Source organism: Chiloscyllium plagiosum, unplaced genomic scaffold, assembly GCF_037043375.1.
Source record: "Chiloscyllium plagiosum isolate Xiang-an unplaced genomic scaffold, Cpla_swu_hap1 HiC_scaffold_1, whole genome shotgun sequence".
In the NCBI taxonomy this organism is placed as follows: domain Eukaryota; kingdom Metazoa; phylum Chordata; class Chondrichthyes; order Orectolobiformes; family Hemiscylliidae; genus Chiloscyllium; species Chiloscyllium plagiosum.
In genome coordinates this window covers 16239958-16258703 of record NW_028270139.1, presented here as the reverse complement: position 1 = coordinate 16258703, position 18746 = coordinate 16239958, and the positions used below count along the sequence as shown (strand labels likewise).

General features: G+C 42.2%; 1 protein-coding gene and 1 long non-coding RNA gene across 3 annotated transcripts in view; one reads left to right on the top strand and one right to left on the bottom strand.

Moving 5' to 3' along the window:
* Window positions 1–673: 673 nt before the first annotated feature.
* Window positions 674–13577, bottom strand: LOC148152078 (uncharacterized). Its single transcript, XR_015752514.1, has 2 exons — window positions 13443–13577; window positions 674–3641 (listed from the first exon to the last, which is right to left on the bottom strand). It is a non-coding gene; the product is annotated as an uncharacterized LOC148152078 (long non-coding RNA).
* A 12-nt stretch (window positions 13578–13589) lies between these two features.
* LOC122554085 (uncharacterized) overlaps window positions 13590–18746 on the top strand; it is a 33642-nt gene continuing 28485 nt past the window's right edge. For both annotated transcript variants that reach the window (XM_043698549.2, XM_043698541.2), the window contains exon 1: window positions 13590–14246. In XM_043698549.2, coding sequence (XP_043554484.2) covers window positions 13722–14246 — 525 coding nt within the window. In that variant the 5' untranslated portion in view covers window positions 13590–13721. The remainder of the gene's footprint in view (window positions 14247–18746) is intronic.

Genomic DNA, 18746 nt, shown 5'->3' with positions numbered 1-18746 from the left:
GTGTTATTGGAGATGCCAAACATTACAATAAAGCGATGTAACGTCCTTAACCCTGCTAGCCTTCTCCCCACAGAAGGAGACAGAGATCCACATTACTGTGTCGCTGTAACAAATGAAATTTGCAGCCCTAGACCAGACTTGCAGGATTCACCACTTTAGAATCCAGATATGGAGTTTTTTGTGGATGGGTCAGCATTCAGGAGCAAAGAGACAGGCCAGAATTGTGTTGGATATACTGTAGTAACTACCCACGAGGTAGTCAAAATGGGATCACTCCCTTCTCATCTGTCAGCGCAAGCAGCGGAGCTAATTACCTTGACTGAGGCATGTACATTGGCTAAGGGAAGGACAGTGAATATTTACACCGACAGCAGATATGCATTCAGGGTTGTACATGATTTTGGAACCCTGTGGAAACACAGGGGCTTCTTGACCTCCACCGGAAAGCCCACCACAAACCGTGGCCTGATTTCTGACCACCTGGAAGCAGTCCTATTGCATAAATCAATCGCTGTGTGTAAATGTGAAGCCCACATGAAAAATAACTATTCCATTTCTCAAGGCAATGCGAAGGCAGACTCAGCGGCAAGAACGGCAGCCCAGCAGTCGCCAAGTGATCAGTTTTGTGAGAAACAAAGCTCACTCACTTCAATAATTTCAGTCCGAGACAAGATCTGAATCAGTAGTGTCATTTATTTCACACTTGCAAGTGGGTGTGATGTCCAGTGCCTATAAGGCAGAGGACATACACACCAAATTCAATTCATACACAATATTTATATAATTTGGTTTCTTTTGTTTTACATTGCTCCTCCCCTGTTTACATCCTCCACTTCCCTACTCCTGTTTATCTCTTGCCTTATCCGGCCTTGTCTGTGACAAAATGCTTAATTCTGGCCTCACAAGGCCGTTTGACCCAATCCCGCTGCAGGTCATTGTTAGGCATATTCTTTCTTTATCAGTATCTACTCTCTCCATCTGGGCCTCTCCCGAGGCCATTCTGATCCTTATGACCTCTTTAATTGGGGTTTGTTCCTGTGTCTCTGTAAAAGTGGGAAACAGATGTTCATACCTACGTATCTGGCCTAACTTCATCCCCTCACAACATCTTATCTATTTGCCCATAATATCTACCATTGTTTTGCAATCACATTTCATTCTGGCATACAATTTTAGCTAATACAAAAACAATTATATATTTCCTCCACATAGTTTCCATTCTTGTTGACTCAGCTCCCGGCCGAAACAACCACACACTGATGTGAGTTCATTTACTTTGTATCAGAAATCATAATTGCAGAATTGCAGAACTGCAGAAGTAACATTAATTTACCTATATCCCACAATTTCCCCTTTTTCTTTTGTTACCATTTGTTATCTTCTACATTTTTCTTTTAAACATCGCCTCCGAAATTGGCAAGCATCAATCCGGAGATTTCATCCATCTTGGTCTCACTCATCTCCTCATCATTTAGTCGATAAAGTTCCTCTGTCTGATTCCCTTTTCGGGGCATCTGTTTCATCAAGGCTGTTTCAATCAGTCTTTGGGTGAGCTCTCGTATACAGGGTATGATACAACAGCCAATGGCCACCAATACCCCGACTACTACTTTCAGGGAAGTAAGGATAGAAACCACCACCCCCTTCTACCTTCCAAACCAGGATTCAAGCCATCCTGTGAGAGATGTGTCTACTCCTAAATTCTCAGCCAGTTCCTCTGCTAAGGTAGTCAATCCCCTTAAGGCCCAAGTAATTGAACCGTCAGGTGCAGTGTTATTAGGAATAAAGATACAACAGCTTCCTCCTAACATCACACACACACACCCTTTTTCTGTTAAAATCATATCAAGGGCTATTCTGTTTTCCCATGCCATCCTACTTGTCGCATCAAGGTGTTCTGATATTCCTTTAACCGCATCTCTTGTATAATTTATAAATCGCTGTTGATTATAGAAAATGTAATTTATCCAATCTACATTTTTATTAATTGTTACCCACCAAAAGAGAGCTGACTCAAAGCCTGCTGCAATCTGGTTACGAGCCTTGAATTCATCAGGTACTCCCCTAGGGACTCCTACCGAATCAAGATAAATCCTGTCATCGAAAGAAGTGTCTAACAGTAATCTCTTACCCCTTCCCTTTTTCCCTACTATCTTTTCCTTCTCAAATGCCAGGGTAAATGGAATTGCCAATTGTACAATTGCACATATCCCTCTCCAATCCGGAGGTAGCGTGGGTCTCAATATTTTGCCTCCACAGTACCACCACAGATCCGCTCGGGGAACTTTAGTGCTGAGTAGTTCCCTCCCTTCTCCATTTCGGTAACATTCTTAATCTCTGTACATAATTTCAGCTCCCCCAAATCTCTCGACCGACTTGTACCTCGCCTGCGTACACACGACGTGTGATTTCCAACTGCGGTGGAAAATGTGGGGGGGACTTTTGCATCTTTCTTCTCCAAGGGAGGGAACATCAGAGATAGGGAGGTACAATCCCTATCATTCCATGCAATCTCATCCTGATACAGGGCTATCATACATTTCATGCCCTTCCTGTCTCGCTTCCACCTGAGCAGAAAGGGAACCACCTGGGCCACTGGCCTACCGGAGGCACATGCATAGCAATTGCTTTTGTTCAGACTTTTTACAGTATACTTTACCCATTCAACCCAGGCATTTGCATCCCCGTATTCAGTTTCTATTTTGATGGTCTGTTTCAAATCCTTTACCTCTATAATTTTTACTACTTTAGGATCATCGGGAGGGGTGAAAGGTTGTATCTTATTATCCAGTAATTCCGCCCATTTTCCCTGTCCTACGCTAATTCGAAAACAACAGCCCAAGAAATCCTTCCCATTTGCTTTCATTTCTATCCCAAATGTTTCATTTAATTGTATTTCATAGGTGCCTCCCCCCTCCCCCCAGAATTGCTTCGTGCCATGTGGTTTTCCTTATTGTCAGGTATATTGGGTTACACTTTTTATCGGAACAATTGCGAGCTGGTCGGAAGGGGGCCCGGTGTACTGTGACGAGACCATTATACCAAGTACCATCCCCTAGGCCATCCCCATAGGACTTAAGATGTATCTCAAAGCTATGGTACTGTCTCTGATTATCTACATCCCCACAATTTACTAAACTGCATGCATCAGCGTCTCTTCCTTGCGGATTATCAGACTCAGGAACTGTTAATAATACATATGAAAATGATATTTGACAAAATCCCAATACTAAGAGGGCTAGCATCATAACTCTAAGCATTCCCAGTACTTTAAACATCATGCTGAAGCACAAAACGACTTAATATACAATCTTACAGAAATAATCCCCGCGCTCGCATCGTCATTGTATAATCAGTTACTCAAAGTCTCTTCAGCCTGAGTTTCAGCGGGTCTTGCATTGATTCGGCTGTCCAGACTTCTTCCTCAACTGGAGGGTCCACTGGCCCTTTGATCCGAGTGTAGTGAGTCCGGCCTTTCTCCGCCGTCCTTATTGCCGTTTTGGTCAAAAGAGCCTGGTACGGCCCTTCCCAGTCCGGCTGCAATTTAGTCTCTGTCAATGATTTTACTGAGATCCAATCGCCCGGCCGGATGGGATGAACGGTGAATTCAAGGGTGGAGTCTGTGCCAATAACCCTGTTTCCTGAGGAAAGATAAAGAGGAGGACAAGCCCAGTATATACTTCTTTAAAAACAAATCTTTAGTTTCGGGAATTGGCAATTCTCCATTCGTTCCCAGATAAGGTAATCCAAATAAGATTTCATAGGGGGATAGTCCTCAATCTTTCCTCCGCCAAGGGACAAGCCCAAAAGGCATCCTTTAAATCTATCACACTAAACCATTTGTGGTCATGGGGGATCTTACTTAATCTCTAATCAGTCCCTCAATTACTGGCTGCAGTCCTCGTGTACCTTCTATGGAAATAGGATATTGTCGCTCACAGACAATGTCCCCTTTCCTTTTAAATTTATTTCAAGGGGAGGGATCTGTAGTCCTCCACGATTCCCTTCTCTCGCCCATACAATAGGGTTTATCTCTCTCTCCACATCCTCTGTCAACATTGCCATTTGTACAACTAATTCTTTTTCCTGAATTCCAATCTCCAGTCCTAAGAGGATAATTAAGTCTCTCCCTAGTAAGTTACTTCCTATATCAGGGATATACAACAATTCCCCTGTGACCCTATCCTTAGGACCTTCTATCATCATAGGTTTAAATACTGGAACAGTAAATCCTTCCCCTTTTACCCCCGAAACAGTAATTGACCGTGTCGACATTTCTACTTTCTTTGGTTTAAAATTCAGCGATGACCGTGCTGCCCCCATATCTACTAGGAAGACTACCTCTTCCCTATAGGGTCCCACCTTCAGGTTTATCAAGGGTTCCTGGTGGGCCCCCGAGGGCAGGAACCCCTGACACCCCTATTCTTCATCAAAATTCATAAGCGGAATTGCCCTTTCTTCCCATAATAATAGCATCCTTCCTGTGGAGACCTCCATCTCTGCCCCTGTCTCTCGAACCCTCTATCAAATGCTCCCTCTTGTCCTCTCCCTCTCTGTCCTACATGCTGCCACCCGCCGCTCCGGTTGCTCACTGTTGGTTCCATTCTTTTCTTAACTACCTCATCAACTGTAGCTACCATCATTTTCACCTTCTGTTTTTGTCTCTCATCCTCCCTCTTTACAAACACTTTCTGTGCCTCTCTTAACAATTCATCTAATGGTTTTTCACTCCACCCTTCTATCTTCTATATCTTTCTCTGTATGTCTGGCCATGCCTTTGTCACAAAATGTACTTTCAAAAGACCCTGTGCCACTGGGTCCTCAGGGTTCATTCCAGAGTATTTCCGCATTGAGTCCCTTAATCTTTGCAAGAAAGCTGAGGGAGTCTCATCTTTCTCCTGTCTAACTTCAAAGGCTTTAGTCAGATACTGCGACTTCGGAACTGCCTCTCTTATTCCTTTTAGAATCAGGTCTTTCAATTCCCTCATTTCTTCTCTATGCTCCGGGTTTTGGTTTTCCCAATGGGGATCTCTGAGGGGAAACTTCACCTCTCCCTGTCCAGCATTCCCATCTCCAATCGGGTGTTCCCTGTCCCATATTTTAATGGCTGCTCCTCGTATAAGTCCCCTTTCCTCCCCAGTAAATAGTATATTCATAATAGACATTAACTCAGCCCACGTATACAGACTTGGCCCCAAAAATTGATCAATTTGTTCAGACAACCCCACCGGATCCTCAACCAGGACCTTCATCTCCTTTTTAAATGTTCTGACCTCACCACTGGTGAGGGGGGCACTCACAAACCCAATCTCTTTGTCCCCTATTGGTACCTTCCGAAGGGGATAAGTCATTACATTCTTCCCTTTTTTTTCTTAAAGAAATATTGCACTATTTCTAGCTCCCCATAACTTCAAACACCAATTCATCAATTCATGCTTGACTAACTTTAAAGCCTGTTCCTAACTTGTAAATATATTTATATATTTACGTTCATTTATTCAATATTTAATATTTAAAATGTAAAATGCATACAGTTCCCAATTTTGAAATCCACTGTAATCACCCAGTTTTAGTCCCTTAATTTAAATCCAAAATTAATTTTCTTAAGTAGTCCTGACCAATCATTGCTCAATTACAATACTATAGGTCGTGAAATAATCAGAGCTGCCTTAAAAGAATTTGTCTATTCAAGTTTAAAATAAAACTTCTAATGCATGAACAATGGCCGAATCCAAGGTCACAGATATTAACCATAGAATTTTGTTTTTACTACAATTTAATGTTGAACTGAAACTTCAACTGTCCTCCATAAATTGCTTTTATGTAAAGATAAAAGAGATTAGTTAGAAACTGATAATAAGGCAGTCATGATCTATAAAAAGAACAGGAGTTATCATTCTTTTTTTCATAATCTCTATAGAATCCTTAACTTTCAAAGAAATCATGTTAAGTTTCCATAATAAAAATCAGATTCAAAACAGTCCTGGAACTCAAGCTCCAGGGAATAAAACACAAACATTCAATCACCAACAAACAAATGTGCATTCAAACCAAATCACAAAGGGTTAAACTTTCTACTAGCTGTACAGCTCTTTTCATCCTCCCTCTCTCACTCTTTGACAAATAAATTCAGATATTTACAAACCCAGTCTTCGTCCGACCTGTACTTTGGCCAGAAGATGGCGGGACGAAGAATGGATTCCTTAGTCCATACAAAGCAACAATATTTTATCATCTTTTTCCCTTGTACAAGTATTATTTTGCCAATTCCACAACATCCTGCCCAACGGACTTTCTGGAGGTATGTTGTAAGGGACCCCGCCTCCATTTCCATTGCCTTTTTCTTCTTTTGTTTTCCCAGAGGCTTTTTCCTTACCCACGGCACAACCCAAATTGATTTCCTTCGTTAGTCCCTTATTAACTACTAAAACTCAATCCCGGCCACCAAGGCAATACTTAAAAGTCAATTTTCTTACCTTGGTCTGTAAACAGAGTTGCCTGGCCCCTTTTCGCCGTATTTTCTATCGAGCTCCTATCACTGTCTGATTCAGATGTCTCTCTAGTGGGATTCGTACCAGTCGCCCAAGGGTGCGGACCAAACCAGGACACTCACTTCAATAATTTCAGTCCGAGACAAGATCTGAATCAGTAGTGTCATTTATTTCACACTTGCAAGTGGGTGTGATGTCCAGTGCCTATAAGGCAGAGGACATACACACCAAATTCAATTCATACACAATATTTATATAATTTGGTTTCTTTTGTTTTACATTGCTCCTCCCCTGTTTACATCCTCCACTTCCCTACTCCTGTTTATCTCTTGCCTTATCCAGCCTTGTCTGTGATAAAATGCTTAATTTCTGGCCTCACAAGGCCGTTTGACCCCATCCCGCTGCAGGTCATTGTTAGGCATATTCTTTCTTTATCAGTATCTACTCTCTCCATCTGGGCCTCTCCCGAGGCCATTCTGATCCTTATGACCTCTTTAATTGGGGTTTGTTCCTGTGTCTCTGTAAAAGTGAGAAACAGATGTTCATACCTACGTATCTGGCCTAACTTCATCCCCTCACAACATCTTATCTATTTGCCCATAATACCTACCATTGTTTTGCAATCACGTTTCATTCTGGCATACAATTTTAGCTAATACAAAAACAATTATATATTTCCTCCAAATAGTTTCCATTCTTGTTGACTCAGCTCCCGGCCGAAACAACCATACACTGATGTGAGTTCATTTACTTTGTATCAGAAATCATAATTGCAGAATTGCAGAACTGCAGAAGTAACATTAATTTACCTATATCCCACAGTTTGATATGTGTATGACAAAAATTTGTACCCCCACCAGCAGACGTACAGGAGTTACAGTCGCAGGCCATGCCGGAGGAGAAGCGTGAGTGGACAAGGACAGGGTGCACTATGAGGGAAGGGGTGTAGTGTGGCCCCAATAGTAAACCCTGTCTACCGTGATCATTATTCTCGTTCTATGCCAAACTGACACACGTTAAGGACCATGTGTCAAAAGGGAGGGATGTACGATAGTATTTCGGCACACCGGTACACTAAGGGATTTACTCACTACTCCCAGAAATATCTGTGCCACTAATAATGAGAGGAGGGGAATACAGATGAGTCAGTCAGCACACCCCCAACCCAAAGACCCTTTGAACATTTACAGATGGATTTTATTGAACTAACACCCAGCGAAGGGAAAAGGTATTATCTGGTAATAGTTGATATGTTTTCCAAATGGGTGGAAGCGTTCCCCACGTCTAAACAGGATGCCAGTGCAGTAGCCAAGGCTTTGGTGACTGAAATAATTCCGAGATGGGACATCCCTGAAAGGCTTAGTAGCGACAATGGGACACCATTTGTCAATAATGCCCTACAGCAGATCAGTGACTACTTGGGAATAAACATGAGACAACACTGTGTCAACCACCCAGTGAGCAATGGGGCAGTGGAAAGAGAGAATGCTAGCCTAAAAAATAAATTGACAAAATTACGATGCTGTAAGACAGGATCTGAGGAGCATAAGTTGGGAGCATAGGCTGTCAGGGAAGGATGTCGTGGAAATGTGGAACTTTTTCAACGAACAGATGCGACATGTCCTTGATATGTATGTACCTGTCAGGCAGGAAAGAAATGGTTGTGTGAGGGAACCTTGGTTGACGAGGGAGGTTGAATGTCTTGTAAAGAGGAAGAAGGAGGCTTACATAAGGTTGAGGAAACAGGGTTCAGACAGAGCTTTAGAGGGATACAGGATAGCCACAAGGGACTTGAAGAAAGGGATTAGGAGAGCTAAGAGAGGGCATGAAAAATCTTTGGCGGATAGGATCAAGGATAACCCAAAGGCATTTTATGCGTATGTGAGAAACATGCGAATGACGAGAACGAGGGTAGGTCCAATCAAGGACAGTAGTGGGAGACTGTGTATTGAGTTGGAAGAGATAGGAGAGGTCTTGAATGAGTACTTTTCTTCAGTATTTACGAATGACAGGGGCTGCCCCAGCTCACACTGTTAGCAAGCACCCTGGCAGAACTATTCGTGAAGGCAGGGGCGTCTGGGATACAGCGACAGATGGTAATCTTCACCAAGGACGCTAAGGGGACCTTTATATGCGACCCATGGCTGTTTAGTAACCAGGACTATTATAAATGCGATGATAAATAGTTTTGCAAGGATCCTGGTGGCCCCAGTGTCTGGCACTTAGTAGTAGACACCACAGCTACAGGGACACCTGACATGGGAAATAGGTATTCTATTATCAAGGAAGGAGGTGCCAAGGCACGGGTAATAATAATCAAGACTCAGAAGATTGATGAGTGAGCCTGGTGGTGTGGAATAGATAGATCCTTCTCCGACATCTACAGATAGGTGAATATAGTGGTACAGCCGCCCTCCCGAGATGCAGTGCAGAAGGCCCTACAGGAAGTAGTAGCACCAGGGCACGGCAACCAACCAAACCAAATCATGGACCTAACCCCAAGCAGGGCAGAGGGCATCAATGTCACGCCAGAACCTGGAGGAGTCGGCCGGGGCTCGGGAGCGGGTCTAACTCAGTAGTGGAATTGGCCCTTCATGAGATAAATGGCATAAATGCGACGCCAGCAGGTTGGGAGGTGCGAAGGGCCATCGCTAGATGTGAGGGGAACAGAGCTTGTGCCTTGGCCCTAATACAACACCAGAGATTAGAGGTCGGCTATCCTTGTCGGATATGTTTGCACACGGCCTAACGGTGGACTGCTGAACCAATTACAGAGAACCTGGCAAGAAATGCTAGCTGCCTGCTTCCGTGGGCAGCGACTACCCTGATCCTGGTAGGGGGAGCAATTAGGGCAAATTTCACGCCACCACCCAAACTCAAGGCTAACTGCAGCCCCAATGCTGACATGGTGCTGACCACAGCCTTCCATATAGTGAAAGGCAGGGGAGAAACGTGTATTTGCACAATTCGGGGGAGACTCCATTAGGGGATCTCCCAGTGTAATATGATGCTGTACTTAAATAATGATTCTTGCTCAGTAATCTACGCAAATGGTACAATCATCAATATTACTTGTTCTTTTATCAATAATCAGACCATGATGGCCTGTGGAGAGAGAGGATACCACCACTTCCTCCTGTGATGGAAGGCGTGCTGCTACCCCACAGTACTGCCTACTGGCATGACAGTGCTCGTCTCAAAGGCCAGTAACGGGCGAACCCGAAGGGACATCCCACTGCATTGGAATGGGCACACACTCGCAGATCCCTGGACTACACTAGGAGCGAACATTGGGTGGTCTATTCTCTTGGGAGCAGGGACAATGGTGGCAATAAACAAGATTAATGGCCTCACATATAGTGTATTACTGTTAGCAAATGAGACGGAGGAAGGTCTAACACTCATTAATACTCAGTTAATGGCAGTACTAGACATACTGATGGCCGAGAGAGAGGGGGTCTGCAAAATGTTAGGTACTTCATGTTGTTTTAATATTCCTGATGAGTCCCAGAATATCACTAGTGTAATAAATCAGATGATTGCAGCAATAAGACTGCCTCCCCCAGCAGATGACTCCTGATTCCAATGGCTTACCTCCCTTTGGAAAGGATGGAGGTATTGGATCCTACACGCTCTACTAGTTGTAGGACTGGTCTTACTCATAGTGCTTTGTATAGGACCCTGCTTGTGTACCTGCCTACAGCATTTGCTTATGAGTGCAGCAGGACACCAAATGGTAAAACGATCAGAGGCCCCACAGCAGAAAAATCCGATTGCATGGATCCCACCATACCGTAACGTTGAAGTGTGCAACATGTGAAAAATGGGCTATGTACAGGGTACATCAGAGCAAGTGATGATACCACCAGAAAGCTGTGTTACAGGTAGGTGGTGTCTGAGGAAAGGCGTGGTGCTCCCTAAGCGGTTTGATGTATAGCTATCTGGCTCTGTATGTTTGTTTTTGTCCTTGTTGTCATAAAATGACAAAAAGGGAGGAAATGTAATGGAAAATTAACATTTACTGGGAAAACAAAGAAATATGGGCCTAACTGAAACTACGGGCAAGTATTACAGACAGACAGAAAAAATGTAAAGGCAAACCGACCGAACAGCAGACTTACAAGGCCAGTTAAACCAACCTAACAGCAGACTTACAAGGCCAATTAAACTACCATATCAACAGTCAAGGAATGAGAAAAAAAACTCCATATCTGGAAAGGAACTCGAATGTTCCAGACCCCTGACCATGAGGTGTTGATAAGAAGAAGCGAATTATAGTATAAAGGAAATATGGGAAAGCTATCAGGCGCCCCTTACATGAGGCGTCGTGCCAATGCATCGGGTCCCTTTGCAAAGGTCTAAAATAAACTTTTTCTATGCTCTTGTTAGCATTTGAGTCAAGTCGATTTAATTTCCACAACACCAGACCCTGATATAACTGAAGGGAAACCTTCTACTTTGTATTCAGTTTCCCCTTGTAATAAATGTTATCATTCTATGAGCTTGTTGCAGCTGCACACTAACGTTTTGTAACTCATCCCTGAGGACATTCAGATCCCTCTGCAACCTCTCACCATTTAGCTAATAATTTCATTTTTATTCTTCTGACCAAAATAGACAATTTCACATTTTCCCACATTATACTTTATTTGTCACGTCATACTTTATTTGTTAAATTTTTGCCACTTACATAACCTATCAGTATCTTTTTGTAACCTCCTTATATCCCCTTCACAACTTACTTTTCTACCAATCTTTCTGTCATCAGCAAATTTGGCAACTTACATAAATTACTTAGCTGCAAGTATGGAAGTAAGTTGGAAACAATTGAGGTCCTATTAAAGATCTAACACTACATTTTGTCAAACTAAAAAAGACCCTTTGAGCCTACTCTTTGCAGCCTGTTAACCAACCAATTTCCTAACCACGCCAATAAGTTCCCACTACAACATGAGCTTTTATTTTCCAAAATAACTTTGGTGTGGCACTTGATCAAAAGCCTTCTGGAAATCTAAGTGTTGTACATCAAACAATTCCCTTTTATTCACATGTTCAATCTCCTCAAAGAACTCCAATAGATTGGTTAAACATGGTTTCCCTCTTATAAAACTATACTGACTACATCCAATTATCTTGATTTTATCCAACTGCCTCGCTATCACATCTCTACTAATAGCTTCCAATATTATCCTTACTACAGATATTAAGCTAACAGGCCTGTAGTTTTCTTTCTCTCTCCTCTGCCACATTTTCTTTCTTTCAATATAATGGAGCTATTTCTGAATGAAAGGAGGTTTGGAAAATAACAACTAACTAACTTGGAAATCAATTAACTTACTAGACACAAAACAAACAGCAAATGCTGGACAACAGAAACAAAAACAGAAATTGCTGGGAAATCTCAGCAGGTCTGGCACCATCTGTGGAGAGAAAGTAGCGGTAACACTTTGGGTCCAGTGACCCTTCAGAACTCTAGCTTACTTTGTTAACTCTTTTTTTTAAATACCTAAAGAACCTTTTTGTATTTGTCTACATATTTTTGCTAAATTTCTCTCATACTCTAATTTGTCCTTCCTTATTCATCTTTTGGTAATTCTTTCTTTTTCTTTATATTGTGTCGAATCTTCATACTTGCCAGCCCATTTTGTAGTTATATATCTTAGTTTTGAGGCTGATACTAATCTTTGACAATGTTGGTTAACCACAGATGGCAGGTACATCCTTTAGAATTTTTCAAATTTGTTGAAATATTTCAATCCTGCACTTTCTGGAATAATCCTCTAAATGTTTACCACTGCATCTCTATTAACCTTATCCTCAACCTAGACTGCTAGTTCACTTTTGCTAACTCAGCTTTCATTCTTTATAATTATTCTTGTTTAAATTCAAAAAAGTAATCTTAGACTCACCCACCTTGGATTTTTCTCTTCACCTGCGCCTGGGTAATTATTTCATTTCATGATTAGTGCAATCCAAGCATTTTCACTATGAGGTCAGTAATCAATATGATCTTGTTGGTCAAACCAGATCTAGTATAGTCTGCTGTCTTAGTTGGTGTAATTTCTTTGTTCATGGACCACATTACTGTGTAGTTACTGTTAGGAGGCTTATACATCTATTCTTAAAAGCGACTCCGGTCTTTATCATTTTTTTTCCATCAAACTGTTTCCACATCTTATTTACTGAGTTTTGGTGATCCCTCTCTATTGTGCTAATATCAACATTAACTAAAAGAGCCATCCCTCCATCTTTTCCTTATTTTCTGTCATTCTGAAGCATCCTGTATCTTATTCAATTCTATATGTGCACTCAGTTCATCTGTTTTGTCTAAAGTATTTGACTGCTGCTTCTGAACAAATCTCAACCATCAGAAAATTGCTACAATTTGTTGACTGCCTGTATTAGGCAATTGTGGTCACAAATCACACACATCCCTCTCCAAAATCAATAATAGGACAAACAAAGTAGCAAAAAGATGTGTTGCAACGAGGGGTGAGTGGCAAAATAGCAACTATCCAAACCCAGATGGATCACGAAAGAGACAAGGGGACAAAAACAAAACAGAAAAATAAATATAAAAGGGTTATGATGTAAATATTAACACATAAGCACAGCCTTTGTCTTTGTATCAATGACACCCTAGGTCATTTATTCTCACCCTGCCCTTCCAACTGTTGTCCTTGCCTTTTTCTTTTCACTTGCTCAATAGCATATCTAACTTTTCTCCGTTCTAAAGACCTGAAACCATTCACCCCAGCTCAGGCTGGCCTACTAATTTTTTTTTGCAAGATTTTCTCTGTTTATTTCAGATTTCCAGAATCCGCATTGTTTTTTTTTTAAATTTTGTTGCTTTTACTGCAGCGCGTTGAGTTTATAGAAAGTCACTCAAGACATGACACTGATGGACGAATAATGCTGAGCAAAGGCACCCACCGCCCAAGCTTTTTATACCTTTGCAGATGCATTTCCTGTATTTTCTTTGTGACATGCTGCGTGACAGGCGGACACGTTGAAGGCAGGACTTCCTGGCGACGTGTTGTAACAGGGGCTGGAGTTTTACTTTCAATTCCTGGACGAGTGGGTGAGCACTTCTTGTCAGGCGAGAAGAAGAAAGCCTGGACGACGGACCGGTAGAGTATGTGAGAGGGAGAGAGATACGAGGCGGGGGGAGGGTGGGAGGAGACTTGGGTTTTTTTTTTGTCTCTGTCTGTTGTTGTTTGAAAGCTGCAAATGGAGGCCAGCCTGACCTGTGCGGTTTGCCTGTCGGTGTTTGAAAACCCCACCACCCTGCCCGTCTGCTCGCACAATTTCTGCAAGAAATGCATCCTGGAGTGTGTCACCAAATCCTTCTCGTACGGCCTGGACTACGGCGGCAGCAGCAACAACATCTGGAAGAACAGTCAGCTGGAGTGTCCCCTCTGCAGGAAGAGCAACTTCATCGCCGAGGGAGCCGTCAACATGCCGGGCAACACCACCTTGGCCGAGGTGGTGAAACTTTTCCGCTCGCAGCAGCAGCAGCAGCAGCTGGCGGTTGGAGGCGGAGGCGGGCGCGAGCCGGAGCCGTTGGAGCCGATGGCGGGCGGCACGCGGGCCCCCGGCGGCGAGCGCGAGCTCTGCCAGCGGCACCCGCACAGGAAGCTGCAGCTCTTCTGCAAGGTCTGCAAGCAGCTGGCGTGCGGCCAGTGCGTCTCCGAGGATCACCGGGGGGTCTTCCACGCCGTCAACCTGGTCGATATGATCTACCAGGAGGAGAAGGTAAGGGGTTGGGTGAAAGGGAACACCCCCCCCCGGCTTCTCTTATCTTAGCCTTTATCTCCCTCCCTCGAATGGCGCTATCCAAAACAAGGTGGGACCTTAAGATTGCAGTTAGACCACCATGTGGATGTTTACGGTTGAAAAAGTGGCCATTCAAATTCTACATTTTAGCTCTTGGTGCATGCCCTGTAAATTAGGATATGTCACCTGGACATACAAGTATTTTTAAAATTGATGAAGGTTGTTAAAAATCACCCAACACCATGTTATAGTCCAACAGGTTTAATTGGAAGCACTAGCTTTCGGAGTACTGCTCCTTCATCAGGTGGTTGTGGAGTAAGGAGCGGCGCTCTGAAAGCTAGTGCTTCCAAATAAACCTGTTGTTGTATGATTTTTAACTTTGTACACCCCTGTCCAACACCAGCATCTCCAAATCATGTTTATTTCCTTGGTACTCTCTCAGTCAGAGACTTCCACATCCTCCACATTCCTCTAATCCTTGGTCGAACAGGCCTGAGGGGCTGAAGGGTCTATTCCTGCTGCTATGTTTCTTTCACCTGTTATTGTACATCTAAAACTTCTGGCTGTTGATTTAATTGCTAATAGATATGTGTTCTTATATGCTCTCTACCTGTGTCCCTCATAATTTTATACAACTGAAATACTTCCATATCCTCCCAAACCTAAATGAAACCTTGCTTAAAGAGGTTCAAGTATGGCAGCTCTGGATATAGAGCTATGAAACAAGGATAAAGAAAGGAGTGAAAACAAATTGGGTGTAGTATTATTATTTAAAAAATAATAATCATAGCTGAGAGGAGATTAATCAACTAAAGGAGGTACAGAATATTTGACCTTATCTGGACTGAGGATATATGAGTTGAGCTCAGAAACAAAAATGGATCATCCACATTCATTGGTGTTTACTATAGACCCCAGAACAGTGGGAGGGAGTTAAAGGAGCAAATGTGTAGGTAAATTTCTAGGTGCAAAAGAATTTGGCAACAATTGTTCGGGTCTTAAACTATCCAGATATGAACTAACATATGAATAGTGTGAAAACCACTGAGGACAATTTTTTTTTTACTGTCTTTGTAACTTTGTAACCAGTCCAATGAGAGAGGAAGCAGTTCGAGATTTAGTCTTAGGAAATGAGCCGGGCAAGATGATGAGGTGGAAGTGTTGACCATTTTGGAGGTGATGATCATGATAGTTAGCTTTAGCGTCATTATGGAAGAGGACAAAGTTAGAACAGGAGTAAAAGTAGAGTATAGGTAACCTTCACAAAGCTGAGAGATGATCTGGCAAAAATGGGCTGATTACATCAATGTTTTCTCTAAGCTACACAGCTGCTGGAAAGCTCCACACACATCCATTAGTGTGCGGATGAATGGCTTCTGCTGCTACTATGTATAGACCTCAGAGGTCATAGAGATGTACAGCATGGAAACAGACCCTTCGGTCCAACTTGTCCATGCCGACCAGATATCCCAACCCAATCTAGTCCCACCTGACACCACCCGGCCCATATCCCTCCAAACCCTTCCTATTCATATACCCATCCGGCTGCCTTTTAAATGTTGCAATTGTACTACCCTCCACCACTTCCTCTGGAAACTCATTGCATACATGCACCACCCTCTGCGTGAAGAAGTTGCCCCTTGAGGTCCTTTTTATATCTTTCCCCTCTCACCCTAAACCTAGGCCGTCTAGTTATGGATGCCCCCATCCCAGGGAAAAGACATTGTCTATTTATCCTATCCATGTCCCTCATGATTTTATAAACCTCTATAAAGTCACCCCTCAGCATCCGACGCTCCAGGGAAAACAGCCCTAGCCTATTCAACCTCTCCCTTTAACTCAAATCCTCTTGGCAACATCCTTGTAAATCTTGTCTGAACCCAAATTGATAAAGATGCTGTCTTAAACTGGTCAGACACCAAATCAGCTTGCGTCTACATTCGTAGCAGAGCTAAATGCTCTTGACAATGTGGACACAACTGCCCCTGAAGCCTTTGCAAGAGGAGCCAAAATATGCAAAGGCCCCCTATTTTAGACAAGATTCATCTATAAAAATTCTTAATTCTACTTTGAGGCACAGATCTGAATCCTAGAATTTTTTTTCAAGGATTCATTCAGATTAAAGGAGGCTGACTTGTCAGACTACTTGTTATTTTTACTGACCAAAGAGAGCAAGAGATCTGAATGATATCAAAGCAAGCTCTATAGATGACCACCAGGCAATTGATATTGGATCTGGCTTGGAAACAGACAGACTTGTCTGCAATTATTGCAGACAAATCTGAGAAGGGCTAATGAGTGCTGGGATCCAGGAAAAATAAATTGAATTGGGCTGCGAATAGGTTCTTTATCAGTTGATTTGGAGACCACTTAGGCTTCCATATTTTAAGCATATATTACAATGGCCCAAAGGCATTGTCACTGGACTGTTAGTCCAGAGACCCAGGTAATGTTCTGGGGACCTGTGTTTGAATTCCCTCAAGGCAGATGGTGCAATCTGAATTCACTTTTTAAATAAAACAGGAATTAAGAGTTAAAAACGATGACCATGAATGCTTTGTCTATTGTTGGAAAAACCTATCTGGTTCACTAATGTTCTTTAAGGAAGGAAACTGCTACCTTTACCTGGTCTATGTATGACTCCAGACGCACAGCAATGTCCCTCTGGGAAATAAATGCTGTCCCATGATGGAATTTTAAAAAAGAGTCCACTTTCTCCATGTATTCGTATACTGAACGTTAGTTCTCATGTGGAAGTATATCCTTTCTCCTACAATCCACAGGTCTTTAAATGCAGCAAGTGCAATGTTTCAAGTCCAAATCAGAAGTCATCAAATAAACATTTTCCACTTATCAAGAAATTCCATAATTATGCCATTCTAGATATTATTTTATTTTTAAACATACAAGTGCAAAATAAATTTATAGGGAATGCTGTTTGCATCAACTTGAGGACATAACAAATCAATGGGACATGTTTAAAAGCAAGATACAAAAGATGTAATGTAGGTGTGACCCCACAAAGAGAGAGAGTAATTGCACCAAATCTAGATTACCTTGGTTATCCAGAAGCTAACAATTTAAACTGAAGCAAAAAAAAAGAGCCTCTAAAAAAGTAAACTTCAGAAAACTCAGAGTATAGAAAGTATAGGGATGAAGTGAAAAAGAAAATTAGAAAAGCAAAGAGAGAATAATTTTTAAAAATTTGGCTTGGAAAATAAAGGAAAATCCAAAAGTGTTTTCAGTAAATTAAGAGTAACAGGATTACTAAGAAAAGGGTTGGGCCTCTCAGTGATGTATATGGTAAGTGCTGCTCACATCCTCTGAATGAGTCTTTTTTTTTCCCCTCTGTCTTCATAAGAAAGAGGGTTTGCTGCAGACATTCCAGTTAAAGAGGAGGTATGTGAAGGAGTAAATAAGCATAATCAGATGGGAAATACTGGCGGGATCGACCTGCTTGAAGGTGGATAAATCGCCAGGGCTGGATGAGTTGTATCCTATGCTGTTCAAGGAAAGCAGGGAAGAAATAGCAGATGCTCTGAGAGTCATTTTCCAAACCTAATTCGATATAAGTGAGCTCCCAGAGAATTAGAAGTCTGTGCACGGTGTACCGCTATCCAAAAAAGGTGCAAGAGATAAGCTAAATCATTGTAGACTGGTCAGTCTGACTTTGATGATTGGCGAATATTGAGAGAAAGGATTAAGTGTTACTTGGGAAGGCATAGATTGATCAGAGTAGTGAGTATTATCTTTTTGCAGTAAGTTAGGCAATGTCATTAACTTTATTGAATTTTTTGAATAAGTAACAAGGAAAATTGAAGGTACTACAGTGGATACAATAAACGCTGGAGATCACAGAAGACCAGGCAGTATCCATGGAGCGAAAGCAAGCTAACGTTTTGAGTTTAGATGACCCTTCATCAGAGCTGTTTTAGTAATGCAGTTTATAAGGTCTGTCATGACAGTCTGATCAGAAAAATTAAAGTGCAAAGGATACAGTGGATTGTAACCAGTTGGATCCAAAATTGGTTTGGCGATAGAAACAAAGGTGAATAGTCATCAATTTCTGTTTTTGTTTAGATTTCCAGCATCCACAGTTTTTTTGGTTTATTAAATGGTAATGGTTGATGGCTATTTTTGTGAATGAAAATTGTTTTCCACAGGTGTTCTATAGGGTCAGTGTTAGCTCCCTTGCTATTGGTCATATATATTAATGATTTAGACTTAACTGTAGACGGCACAATTGGGAATTTGCAAACCATGCACAAGTTGGCTGGGTAGTTGATAGTGAAGAGGATGGCTGTTGTATGCAAGATGATATCAATGGTTTGATTGAGTGGCTGGCAAAGTGGCAAATGAAATTTGATCCAGAGAAGCACAAGGTTATGCATCTGTGGAGGTTATGCAAACAAAGCAAGGGTACTGAGGGGAGTAGCGGGAGTAAGAGACTTTGGAGTGTATGTCCATAGGTCTCTGGAA